Below are 14995 nucleotides of genomic sequence, written 5' to 3' on the forward strand. Positions count from 1 at the left end.
AGGCACACAGACTTTTAGATTTTGTTTATGCACGAAAGCATTTAAAAATGAGGTAATATATATACTCTTTCACCTACTTTCACGGTGTTTACTTTTCTATGTCAAAACATACAAAGTTAGATCATTACCTTGTATGTATTGCTATTTAAAGTATCTTCATTGGTAGATAAATACCCAGTTGGTTCCTTTTGTTTCGCTATTTCTTATGTAAACTTGGTGGGATTTGGATACTAGTTACTAAAATGAGATAAAATATGAATCTGGTTTCAAGACTTCTATAAGGGGTTAAACTACTTTAGGAGACAGAAAAGGAATAGGACAACTCTCCCTATCCCATGACTTGGGGTGGGGGTAGATGAGAAAAATAAATGGAGGCGAGAAGGAAAGAAGTTCAATCTAAGAATGGAGATTTCATAGCTTGGTCAGACATGCATGTCCATACAGATAAACTAGCAGACAGTTAAAAAATAAGAAAAGAAAGTTAAGATTCTGAATTCTTGATTTCTTCCCCATATATTATTCAGCATAACTAGCTTATATACTGTCAACTCTCCAAACAACATTAAAAAACCTCACTCATCTAGCAAAGCTAAGTTTAGCAGACTGACTTCAGTGAGGAAGAACAAGAAGAGGAAAGACAGAGAAGGATATTTACAAGGTTTTAGGTTTGGGTGGGCTGGACCACTTTAATCAGCATTTTTCAAGGTGAGAACCTGGTTAGAACTGACAAAATAGTTTTGGATTGGTAAGGATGATGAAATGAGAAGTCCTGAAGCAAGTCTTTCTGGGAAATCAGTCTTGATAAATAAGCTATTTTAGTTGTTTCACCATCATGAGTGAGAATTTCCTAAAGCAAGTATACAACTATGTTTGCTTGTTCTAAGTTTTATTTAACATAAAGGCATGGAAATATTCCTGCCCCAGAATTGTTTATCAGAGTAATATTATATTGGTGCCAACTCTCCCCATTTTATGGGATTAAAAAGTTTTTAAAATTTATTGATCAGCTTTAAAAATGTTTTAGACTTTATTATGAATTGTTAAAATTAAATCTGGTAATCTGCAATGATATGCTAGAGTAGACAGGTAAATCTGAAAAATAACGAGGGAGAAAGCAGTAAATTTACAATAGTCCCTCAATATCCATGGGGGATTGGTTCCAGGAATCACCCTCCCATTCCCACCCTAAGACACCAAAATCCACGGATACTCAAGCCCCTTATAGAGGAGAATAGTATTAGCATACAATGTACTGCGAGGGTTTCATTCATTCATTCATTCATTTTTTTTTTTAAACTAGTTCTTGTCCTCTGCCAATATTTTGAGCTGATCTTATTCCTTTCCTTCAGTTGGCTGGGTCATAATCTGTGTTGATAATTCTAACACAGATTTTTGCAATTCTATTTATACTCATTCTCTTGGAGAGCTCTCATCCAGTCTCACAACTTTACTTCCCATCTATCCCCGAGTAATCCAGTATAAATTTTTTCTCCGGAACTCCAGATACAACTTAATTGTCACTCAAGATCTCCACTTGATGTTTAATGAACGACTCAAACAAAAATGCTCAAAACTAAACTCTACGTTCTCCCTCAATACATAAATGTAAACAATAGATAGATGGAATAAAGAATACAATTACTTTGCAAAAAGACTCAAGAGGAATTAGCCAACAAGAAATCTCCTGAATGCTGTTCAGTAAGATTCCATATGAAATATTAGATTTACAAACAACTTTTGGTAATAAATTCATGCTTTTAGTTCATGTGGCATTCAGTATGTGGGATTTTTAAAGGTTATTTTTAAATATAAGGTAAAAAATCCCTAATCAATCCATTTATACTTTTTTAGTTATGTAATACAATTAAAAGATTAATGCTTGAGGTAATGGATACCACATTTGCCCTGATGTGATTATTATTTATTGCACGCCGTTATCAAAATATCTTGTGTACCCCATAAATATATATACCTAGTATGTATCTACAAAAATTTAAGAAAAAAATCCCAAACCAAAACCACATTAAGGGATTCTCCTCAGTTAAAAATTTCTTCACTTAATTCTCTACTTCAGTCCATACAATCCTACTAAAACTGCATTTCCTAACAATTTAAGATTTGCTAGTTGCTAAATTTCTCTTCAAAGCATCAACACTATTGATCTCTAAACATGATACTTCATTGCATATTATAATGCCATAGTATTCTTTTTATCTTTCCTCTTCCAAACTCTTATGTCTCCTCCAATAACCCAGGTTTAGCCTTTCCACCTTTGTTTTTTCTTCATATTGTCTATGACTTTCATTCCTTTATTGCTTCAAACAACCATTTCCATTATATTTAAAAAGCAGCAACGGCCTCTCTCTCTTTTTTTTTTTTTTAACAATTTAAAGGACAGATGATGCAATAATGTTTCATTTTCTCGCACTCAAACAAAACACAAAAATGTTAAATGTTGAAAAAAAAAAACTGGAATCCAGACACTTGCATTAAAAGTCCTAAGTCTTATACTACCTGTGCAACTTTTATCTCTTGGTACCCTAGTTTCTCCATCTGCAAAAATGATTAAACTAGCTAGATGATCTTTCTAAAGTTTTTTCTTCTTTAACATTCTAGTTCATATTTTTAAAACTGTTTACAACTTATGTGGCTCTTTATGGACTTTATTCCCACATCTATGACTCTCATACAAAAAATGAGGGGATTCTTTAACTTACATAATATCTTAGACAAATGGTTTCAGAAGGATAGGTACTTGAGATTCTGTGAAAATAAGTCAATGTGCTCACTTGTTACCTAAAGAAAGAAAGTTTGGGCCGGGCACGTTGGCTCAATCCTGTAATCCCAGCACTTTGGGAGGCTGAGGCAGGCAAATCATGAGGTCAGGAGATGGAGATCATCCTGGCTAACACGGTGAAACCCTGTCTCTACTAAAAATACAAAAAATTAGCCGAGCATGGTGGCGGGTGCCTGTAGTCCCAGCTACTCAGGAGGCTGAGGCAGGAGAATGGCATGAACCCGGGAGGCAAAGGTTGCAGTGAGCCAAGATCGTGCCACTGCGCTCCAGCCTGGGCGACAGTGTGAGACTCCATCTCAAAAAAAAAAAAACAAAAAAAAAAAAACAAAAGAAAGCTTGGTAAACAAATTTTATTTATAGAGACTGTACTTCTGTACTTTGAATCATCTCTTGATGATGGCCCTTTTTACTCCAGAACTTAAAGTTCAATTACTTTTTAATGTAAGATATCAATACACATTTTACTTATTCTTTCTTACATTATTATTTACAATAATTCTCATTTTCCCCCTTTGTACTTCCTATTTATATAATTATAAGCCTGCTTTAGCTTTTAATTTTGTCTGCTCATTTGTTTATAATTCATGTAGTTTGGTACATAGGTTTCCATTTTAGCATTTGCTAAGTTGTCTTAATCATCTGCCCTAGTAACATGGTATCCTCAAGCTAAATCCTAACCCGGTCACGTGATTATTTTTTAAGGTGCGCTCTCTCTCTCTCTCTCGCTACATATATATAGTAAGCAAATATACTTAATCAGAATAAAACCACAAAAATCAACTTTGATTTATAGAGATCATTCCATTCCTAGTCACTTTAATGTCCAAATAAGACAACACAAGTTTACAATAACAAAGATAAAATAATTAAGCAGGGCAGCAGAAATAAAAATTTAGGTTAACGAATTTTTATAAATGATCATTTGGAAACATATTATCTTGCTTCACCCCTAACTGTAGTCTCCAAATATTCAATAGTGTTGCCACCATTCATTGCTATGATAACATACCAAATATATTTATGTCCTTATGCCTGGTTAATGCAGGTTTTTTTCTCTGCTTGAAATATCCACATGTTATTTTCTGTTTATTCATTTAGATTTAACTTACTCTTTTGGGTCCACAGAAAGGTTATACTGCCCCCCAGGGCAGAATAAATCACCATCTCCTTTTGCTTTACCACAGCATTTTGATTACAATTTTATTACAGCTTGCCATTTATTTTTTCTCTTATTATAATTATTTATTTTCCTATCCAAGTCCATTAGGCTACATGCTTTTTGAAGGTAACTACTGAACATGTGTTTTCTCTGGTACTTTCTCTTTCCCAGAATCAAACCCAGTACTGACAATGTCTTCTATTTTTGTCCATTAAGGTATACTGGTCTTTCATCTTCCTATTTTGACTCAAATATTTATAGTTTCCAAATGTACATGGTCTTTTAAATAATTATTTGTTTTACATATTGTATTTACATTTACACATAAATTGTCTATATGTAAAGGTCTCCTTGGAGTAATAGCATGTAAAATTTAAAACTTGATTCCTAATTTGCTCAGTTGACTCACTTTGAACATAAACTATGCATTACCTGTCAGGATGAATTAAGTAATACTGTCGTTTTAAGAGAACTTCATAAAAATAGTAAGATAGGCATTCTTTTTAGGATTACTGCTAAATTATTCTATTCTTTAATGGATTATTTTAAACACAAAGTACTTAAGTTATTTTTAGACAAACGACTCATTTGAAACCTAATCATTTTAAACACAACTAGGATTCCAGCAATATTTTCTATGTTGAATAAATGTCAGATTGCCTCATATATAAACAATATTAATTTTAAAAGTCTAAAATATGTTTAATATTGATAAGACAGCAACATATGGATTTTCAGAAATTGCTGCTTTAATATCTCTCCAGGGAGATTAACTTTTCTCAGAAAGAATTTTAATTATAACACTGAAAATTAAAATTTTTGTTTTTAAATCCATAAATCATTCTCTAAAATTCTGTTACTTGCAATGGATACATTGCAAAGGTGCCATCAAATGCCTTATGAGTTATTTATTATAGTATCATTTAGTCAAATGTTGTCACGAAATATGTTGTAAAGAATACTGTATACTGCTATACAAGTCCCTCACCATCCCTCATCCTAAGGGTAGGGATGGGGTGGCATCCCTACCCTTATGTGTCTAATCCAATGTCCTAATCTAGTTATCTTTCTCTATCATTATTATTCACTTAAAAAAACTACCCTGCCACCCCAAATTTAGTTATACTATTTCTACCTTCCTCTTCTAAGTATGTACTGGCAAATTTAACATTTAGAGATGTGCTATAGAACAAAACAAAGTTGGGAAAGATAAACCCATAAAACTAAAGGGTATGTTTTTGTATTGCAAAATAACATTTCAAAGAATGAGTCAACTAAAATGTTTAAGAAAAAATATTCAGTAGTTCAAAGGGAATCATTTTTAACTACTATAAATTAGATTAGACTGAAAAAGAAAAATACTGAATGTGATTCATAAAAAAGTTACAGTCAAGTGTATTATTTGATTAAATCTTATTGACCTACAATATAAAAAATTCACTCAGTCCAGTAATATCGGGGCATTTTAAAGGCCCCGTTATCAGTTCAACATAATTTTGAAACTACAATTTGTTTTTGTTTTACAGCTAATGTTTCAATACTACTGTAACAATTTGAACAACAGAATCTATTTTAGATCTTCAAGGTCATTGACTTCTTAGTTAAAAACAAATTACAAACCAATTAAACACTAATTTTTCAATCTGTTTTCATCCAGCTAAATATGCAACTCAAAGCACTTCAACTATCAACCCTACTTGTGATGTACGTATACATTTCAAAGTAAAAAATCTTGAACTAACATCATTAAGTAGAACTGGAAAATTCTGTTCTATTTATTTATACTAACAACATTTTACTATTATTTCTTCAGGCAAAATAAAGTTATCCCCATCAGATGTTTATCCATCTCATCTCTTGATTTTAATCCTTTCTCTCAGTTTTAGTCTCTTCCCTTATTTCCCTACAAATCCTGGACTCTGTGGTCACTGTTTATTTTCTAACCTTCAACTTGTCCTTTGCTTTCCATCCTTAAATCCCCAATTCTCCTTCAGTTCTTCAATCCATTCCTTCCCCCAAACAACCTAAGAACTGATGGAGAAAAATTATACAAGTTGTGTAGACTTGTTCAATAAAAATATAAAATTGATAATTTCACCTCTGTCCCTTGACATATTTACCTATCATTAACTTACCTTCAGTTAGATCCTCTCCTAATCCCCTTCATAGGCTATCAAAATCTTTTGCTACTTTCAACTGTCTACCCCACAGCCCGCTTAATTCTCAGTATATGTCCTGAGCTCATCCTTCATAGCCAGTTGAGACAATTATACAGATATGCCACTTCTTGCCTACCCTCAGATGTAACTTGTTACTATCTGAGGCCATATCCTTGCTTCCTTCTTTGCAATGTACAGAAGGAAATATCCCTCATTCTATCTAAAGCATTCTGTCCTGGATATTCTTAATACCATATCATGCAGAATTGGATGATATTGGTCTATCATTCATCCTTTCTGACATTTTTCTTCAATCTTTCCTGCTCCACTAGTTCCATCCCATTATCCCTGAAGTCTCTCCTAACTAAAATAAAAAAAAGAGTTCTTGACCCTGCACATCTTCTTCATGGAATTAATTTTTATCTCTAACATTAAATTTTTTCTCTTTTTTCAGCCTTCTTCTCCGTACCTTCCTTATCAGCTTGCCCTTAAATAATGATTATCCCAGGTTCCAGCGTCCATTCTCTTCTCACTCTCTACCCTCTGAGTTTCTCACATATACAAGAACTCATATGTACCCCTGAGGGATTGGTTCCAGGACTCTGTTGGAAACCAAAATCCACGAATGCTCAAGTCCCTTACATAAAATGATGTACTTATACACATCATCCCACATCTTTTAAATTATCTCTAGATTACTTATAACACCTAATATAATGTAAATACTATGCAAATAGTTGTTGTATTGCTTTTTGTGTTTTTTTAAAATTGTTTCTTTGTTATCTTTTATTTTATTTTTTCCCAAATTATTTCTGACCCAAAGTTGGCTGAATCCATGGATCTGAAACCCATTAATATGGAGGGCTAACTGTATACCCAACTGCTTATGAGACCTCCACCTGAACATTTTTGAGACATCTCAAGTCAACTAATCATTTTTTTTTTTACAATTTTTCTAATCTTAGTACTTTTTTTTTTTTTTCTTTTTCCCTGAGACAGAGTCTTGCCCTGTCGCCTGGGTCAGAGTGCAGTGGCACGATCTCAGCTCACTGCAACTTCCACCTCCCAGGTTCAAGTGATTCTCCTGCCTCAGCCTCCCAAGTAGCTGGGATTACAGGGGTGCCCCACCACACTCAACTAGTTTTTGTATTTTTAGTAGAGACAAAGTTTCGCCATGTTGGCCAGGCTGGTCTCAAACTCCTGACCTAAGGTGATCCACCTGCCTCGGCCTCCCAGTGTATTTTTTATCTCAGCTGGTAACACCAAAATTAATCAAATTACTCAGTAACTAGAGTGTCATGCTAGAATCTTCTGTTTCTCTCACCATTGCTCTACAACCAATCAGAAATTCTTTCAATTTACTCCTTAAATTTCTTTATTTCACACCCTCATGACCACCGTTTAGTTCAGGCTTTCAACTCTCTTGGATTATTTTAGATAGCTCTCCCTCCCCTAAGTGATTTCCATACTCTGGTCTCAATTTCTCAAATCCATTATCTATATAACTGCTATAATTAACTTACTAAAAATAAATCAGATCATAACTTCTACTTTCTTACTTGAAACACTTCATTATCTCTTTAGTCACTTTCTAAAACCTTTTATGATCTGACTCATGACTCTGCCTTCCTCCCTCCAACCCCTAAACAAAACCAATGTCTCAAACTCTCTTGAACACACGCCTGTGCAATTTAAGGTAATTGTTTGTACACTTTATTCTTCTGCCTAGAACAGCCTTCCCTTGATGTGCATACCAGATAACCTTAAAATGTAGCTCTGCTATCTCTTTCCTGAAACGTTTCTTTTTTGACTACTACTCCATAGTGATCCCCACAAGGCAGAATTAATTGCGTCTTCCTCTGGCCTATCCCTGTACCTTATACTTGTTCCTAATACTCTATTACATTACATAGTTGACCCTGCTATAAAAAACTCAGAATTTGTGTTTTTCATAATGGTATTCATGAATGATTCATGCAGAAATACACTATATTTGACACATTACTTTACCATAAAATAAAAGCATGTTGAAGGCAAGATTAGAAAACACTTTTACAAATTTTGAAAGAATAAATCAGGAATCCTTAATCAGAAATCCTTAATAAGAATACTATAACATTCAAAGAAAAAAAAAATCACCTAAACAACTCACATAGAAAAAAAAAACATACTCTAAAAATACACAGAGGTTAAGAGCACAGAATTTTTGTCAGAGTACACATATAACAATTAACACAATGCCTTGAAAACAACTGTATGTTTTTAAAGTTAACTGCTATTATAACTAACACTATTATTATTAAATTAAATAATCAGACATGGATGAATTAAAAATTGTTCTAGGTCATAAGTACTTTTGGTCTTGGTACTAAGAACTGTAGATTCCACCAAACTCCTTTATGTTTTTAAGGAAAAAAAATCACTTAAGAGTGATTTCTTATCACACTAGTAAATGTGATAAATAAATAAAATAAATAAAAAATTACTTCCTAAGTAATTTTAATGGTTCTTTCTCTAATGCAAATCCTTTCATCAACAAGAAATTCTACTGAAGAGATTTACCAACCTCTACTTGCTAAAAGTTTCCTTCTTACCACGTAGTAAAACAAATGCATCAAATGATTAACACAGCAAAATGCCAGGAAATTCTTTTCCTACAAAGTTGTAAGTTTTAAAACAAGCTGTTTTTACCTTCAGGAGCATCTGCATCACATCTCTTTGGCACAGAAAGGGTTGAATTGCCTTTATGATTATCAGAAGTTATATTAGTCTGAAAGATAAAAATATAGTTAAAATATAAAAACCACATTAATAAATACATTTGGATTTAAAAAGTAATCACTATGAACTGTATACTCTGTATACTAACTACATCTATCTAACATTCCAAAATGTAAATTTTGTGCAACATTGCTCTTAGAAGAAAAATAATTATGGTAAATTAAACATTAAGGCTTTTTGCAATAATCCTTTAGGTCCTGTGTTGAACAACACAGCTTCTTCCCAGAACAAACAAATTCCATTTTTAATACAAAGTATAGCATCTGAAAGGAATGCTATTTTCAGACTGTGGAACATGCAAAGAATATCTTTTGTCCAAGCAAAAGCATAATCTTCCTTCATTCCTTCACAGGAGGATGTTTAATAAGCATGACCTAGTGAGGTAGGTGAAGGGGATGAGGCAAGAAGAGAATAAAAAGGTATAAGAAGTGAGAAATATGGTTCAGGTAGTTTTCCAGCATGCTGTTTCCCAAACTCAGGTCATTCATGTACCTCCATCATGATCTGTGCTTTATCTGTTTCACCTACATTATAACTAAATATTTTTCAATGAAATAGCCTTTTAACACTCACCAATATTATGGATGGTACTGATTGAGGGTTGATAGGTTCGTTAGATTTTTCTTTCTAATTGCATGTTAAAGTAAAGAAAGAATGAAGGAAGAACAGGATAAAAAAGAAACGATCTGGGCACACTGATTTAATCATGAAAGACTCCACTAAAGCAATGCTTGATCAGGCCCTGAAACATAAATATGGTTTGAACAGTTAAGAAGTAGAGCAAAAGGTATTTTTAAAAAAGGAAAAAAACTAAACAAAGTTTGAATCAGATATGGTCAGAATATTTTGAATCGTCAGAAAATCCAAACTTACTGTTCTATTGAAACCAAAAGCCACAGTTCGCTTTTGAGAGATCAACACCACCAATAAATCAGCATATGAGGATACCCATCATGTTAAAAGAATGTATAGTTATCTACATATAAAATGTTTATAAAGGCTCTTCTAGGGGATTCATAGTGCCAATGAACGGACATGCTGTGCTCACCAAAATGTTCTTTGGGAGCCATATTATTAAAATTCGTTAAAATGTTATTTTAGAGGAAGTATTATGAGTTTTAATAAAGTACTAAGGTAAAGCTCAGTAGCTTAGCACCACGGGACCCGTTTAAGAAACTACTGTAATGAAATTCTGTGTGCTGTTTCAAAAAAACAACAGTATGAAACAAATATAAATATGCTAAAAATAGAAATAAAAAACCAGTTTTAGCAATATTAAATTTAATCTGATGAGCTAATATCTTATGCTAACCATCACAATTAAAACTTCATTTTAAATATCACTATCTTTAAAATATCAAAATAATCAAGTTTTAAATATTTCACTTACCTCTATTAAGTAATTTTGGCTTCCATACATAACATATTGGGGAGCAAGACTATAAATCATGTAGCTAGTGTGAAGGACAATAAGCAGAAGTATCATGCAGAGAAAAAGGAGTGCTTGGGGCCTGGTTCTACCTCTTCTGATTTTATATAACTGGAAAGAAAAGAGTGACAAAATTTCAGCAATATATTTCATTTATAAAGCATTAAATCCTGTTCTTGTGTTATGGGAAATGATTTACACAGTTCAATCAACCATTATTTTTCTTCCAAAGTAAATACTAAAAGTTCTTAATCATCCCAAATAATTTTAAGATTATTCACATGGTCTATTTCCAGAGAAATCTTCTAAACTTATTGTGTAACAGCATCTGTTAGAAGTTCATGCAGCTAACTGTGAACTACCTCTAGTTCTATCTAAAGATTAGAAGTATGAATTTAAACTACAAGTATCAGTAATATACTATGGTTTTATATAATTTTTTATAATACTGCATAAGAACAGACAATGTCATGTGTTTATAAACATCTATTTCTATGAAATACTCGTGACATCCTTATACTTTGCTATAAAAATTAGTTTATGAAAAACTCTGATAATCTTACTAAAGAGCTTTTCACATTTTTCTATATTAAAGGGAAATGAAAACACATGGTAACTGAAATATAAGGAACCAGGTAACTTGCTTCATTTCAATAGCATAGCAAATGCTTTTATTTTAGCAACTTAGGTATCACCTCCCTGTTTTATTACTAGATTGTAGTACACTACAATTGTACTATTGTAGTACAGACTCCAGTTCTAGATGGGATGACAATAAGATCATTCATAAATTTACATTTCCCAGGTTCTTTCACAGCCAGTAGTGGCCATGTGATAAAATATTAAACACGAAAAGGAAAGCAGAAGTCTGTTAGGGATTTCTGTAAAAGTCTTGTTTTATTGATATAATTGTATACCCCTTTCTCCTAACTACCTTTTTCTTCACAGAATATGAACAGGATAAAAGGAACTGCAGCAGCCATACTACAATCATGACAGAGATACTCAAAGAATTACAGAGATATTGGATCTGACTTTTTGAGCTACTGAAGCAATACTAGATTCTTTTTTTCCATAGCAAGAAATCTTTCTAGCAAGAAATCTTTCATTAGTTCAAGCCACTATTTAACCAAGTTCTCTTTTATCCACAGCTGGAAGTAGTGTCTACCTGATACAGCTTCATTTTAAAATTGTTAATTTATCTCAAAATAAGCATTTGAAGAAAATAACCAATGATATGGTAATCTTTACTAATAGGGAGGGCTATCTCTTGAGCTTCAGTGTATCTATTACATTCGGATGTGTTTCTACTAAGAAATAATATAACTTTTGGACCAGGGTTTCTCAACCATGGAACTATTGACATTCTAGGCTAGGTAAGTCTGCCCTATGCACTACAGGATTTTTAATAGAATCTCTGGCCCCCACCCACTACATGCCACTAGCATTCCCCAATTATAACAACTAAAAATATCTCTAGATATTGCCAAATGTTTCCGGGGGGCAAAATCACCCCCGTTTAAGAACCACTGCTCTAAATAAAAAGTACTTTTATGTCAACATGAAGTGAAAAGGCTAGTATTTCTCTCACTTGTGGTATAAAGATACAGCTACTATATTCTAAATCTAAGATAATTTGTAATTATGGAGATCACACACAAAATGATGAGAAAAAAATAATACTGTAATATATACTTACTCTAATCCAAAAGAACCATATGCCAATATTTCGAATTCCTGCCATTGAAGTAAAAATAAAGTACATAATAATAATTGTTATAAGAATATAATCAAGAGGGAAAACCTGAAAAAAAAGATGAAATTAAATTTAACATATAAACTATAAGCACTCTAACAGTCATATAAAATAAACTAAAAACTTCATTATTCCCATCCGGCAAACGTTTACAATATCAACTTTGATTTAGATTAGGCTACTGTGCTTAAAAAAAAAATCCTCAAAAAACAAACAAGTACCAAACTATTACCAAAATTTTTAATACCATTATCTTAAGAAATATACTAAAGCAAATTAAACTAAAATTGCATTTATCTATAAAAGACTTGATTAAATATTAATACCAAAAATAATTTGGAGAGGACCACCTCATGTTATATAATATATCCCAAGTCAAATTATGTATAACATAAAAGTCCAGGAATATATCAATATGATATTTAAAGCAACATGTCAATGTGTAAATTACAGGCAAATAAAAAGTAAAACTAGAAAATAATATAAGCATATGTCAAACTATTCATAGGTTTTTAGCATAATAATTTTATGTGCAACAGGATGTCAGAATGTTTGCTAGACTCTAGCATTTTATACTCTAGCAGCTACAGTATAATATGATTGATATTTTACTTACTGTTTGTAGTAAAGGCAAAAGCATATTCAGTGGATTACTCAGGTTAGCTCCAAAAATTATGAAACCAGAATCTATTCCAGCTGAATGAAGAGCTTTATCTAAACTAAAAAAAATTACAAAGAATGAAATTTATGTTATACTATCAAATTTTCAGCAAATTTAGAAAAAATATAATTTAAGCATGCAAATACACCTGAGTCAAAGAAAACAATGGATAACAAATTAAACCTCACTTAAATATCTCACAGCTATTGTTCAATTGATGGAGAATAAAGAAACACTCTATTATTGGACGTTTTAGCCATTCTTTGAGTTAATGCTATAGAACACTTCAAGTAAAAAAGCTACTTAAGATGAATAACCTACACTAATGGCATTCAGCAACAAAATGTATATTATCATAGAATTTGTATAAGTGCTTTAGAAAATGTGTCTACTGTACTTACTTTGACAAGAAGAGAGAAATTACAAACAGCAATGCAACTAAGATGAAAAATATTCCCCAGACGATCTAAAAGCAAAAATATATTCATTAAAATATAGTTCTAAAAGTTGATATTAAAAGCACAAAATCATTATATTCAATATGAGTTGCTAGAATATGACAATGATCTAACAAAAACAATCTAAGATACATTTTAACTTAGTATACAATTCCAGGCATTTATACCTGAATTTTCATTATGAGACTATTTGATTGAGAACATGTACATAAAAGAGACAAAGCATTTGAAGTCTTCACTAATAAGTAAACAAATGAAACTCTTTGTTAGACCAAATACAAAGTTTTTATTCTATTACACTGAAATGAGACTGAAAAGTACATTATGACTAACACACAGACACACACACACACACACACACACACCCCAAAACCATGAAATGCAGGTTATATTACCCTGTTAGTTAAAATAGAAAATTTAGAACATTTTCCCATAGAAGCAATAATATATATAAATGATATATATAGTGGTTAAATTATATTACAATCTGTAAAAGCCTATACAAGTGATACTATTCCTGAAACAGAGTACTAACAACACTGAAAAAATTGTCAGGTAAAACAATGTTTCTGTGGAAAAAATGTCCTAAGCACTGTAAGTAGTGGAACATACTTCTCCCAATTGTATGAACTTTATATTAAAGATGGTAGAAAAAGAGGAAGAAAAATATTATAACTGAGTCTCTAATGAAAAGTTTCAGAATATAAAAGAGTTGAAATCTATGTTAGCAAAAACCTAAGCTCTTTTTCCCCGAAATCTTCCCCAAGTTCCAGGGACAACTGGGCTAAAGAGTTGTCAAGACCAGACCCAAAAAGAAGAGTCCCAGTAAGCAGTTAAGTGTGTTGGGCTCCTCCTTTAACTGGAATTGATATAAATAGATCAATGAATGTTATGAAATCATGAATGGTAAGGAGATTTTTTCATCTTATTTCACATGACTGTTGAAGTAAATTTTAGAATCCTGAGAGAATAAAAGAAGTAACACATGAACCTACCTAGCCTGAAAAGATGATTTTTGGAAGTAATTTTGGACGTGTGCTCTGGGGAATTCTTCAGTTATGGCAGGGTGCCTTTGGGGCTCACTGGGAAGGAGAGAGTTGACAACGAGAGGGGACCAAGAAGGCTATAGTCATCTCTTGAAAACAGAGTGATATTGCATGTACTATTTTTCATGCTAGGATTCCACAAGAAAATTCATTATTTAAAAAGGGTTTCATTGCAAAAGATTTTGAAGTGACTTCTAATTTATAGTAACAACTGCTCATTAGCAGAGGGTATAAAGGAGTTATACTTTTTTTTCTACTAGATTCAGGCATCTATATTTGGTACTGTGGTGAACTGAAAAGCAACACAGACTTATACTTAGGATTCTCAAGTGAAAAACATTCCCTCCTAATAGTTGTTAACAAAAAATAGTTTGTAGCAGTATAACTATGAAATGCCAATTAGTAGTAGGAGAACATGATATAGAAACAGCATTTGAAGTTAAGATTCCCTCCCTTTGGTATCCATTTTGGCAAAAAAAAAAAAAAATTAAAATTAAAAAAAAAAACCCTCTTAGCTATCTTCCAAATCTGTAGAGATGACTGACCCAGAGTTAGACTGCTTAATCAGTGACTTAACAGAACACAGAACAAATGTAAAAAATACAAATATTTTATAAAGACCAAGAAAACTATACACACTTAAATACTAGAACTTAAATTAGTAGTTACAAAATCATATCAGTGATGACCACATTGGGTTGACCTAAATGCTACATATTATACTCTAGCTATAATGCCAATTTTGAAAT

At 32.3% G+C, this 14995-nt stretch overlaps 1 protein-coding gene across 2 annotated transcripts in view; it reads right to left on the minus strand.

Annotated features, from left to right (window-relative positions):
- The window catches only part of LMBRD1 (LMBR1 domain containing 1), a 153971-nt gene that overhangs the window by 12925 nt on the left and 126051 nt on the right, over window positions 1-14995 (minus strand). For both annotated transcript variants that reach the window (XM_031012196.3, XM_063707694.1), the window contains 5 exons: window positions 13144-13208; window positions 12698-12800; window positions 12025-12129; window positions 10287-10436; window positions 8807-8885 (listed from right to left, as the gene is read on the minus strand). In XM_031012196.3, coding sequence (XP_030868056.1) covers window positions 8807-8885; window positions 10287-10436; window positions 12025-12129; window positions 12698-12800; window positions 13144-13208 — 502 coding nt within the window. The remainder of the gene's footprint in view (window positions 1-8806; window positions 8886-10286; window positions 10437-12024; window positions 12130-12697; window positions 12801-13143; window positions 13209-14995) is intronic.

Source organism: Gorilla gorilla, chromosome 5 (genome assembly GCF_029281585.2).
Source record: "Gorilla gorilla gorilla isolate KB3781 chromosome 5, NHGRI_mGorGor1-v2.1_pri, whole genome shotgun sequence".
In the NCBI taxonomy this organism is placed as follows: domain Eukaryota; kingdom Metazoa; phylum Chordata; class Mammalia; order Primates; family Hominidae; genus Gorilla; species Gorilla gorilla.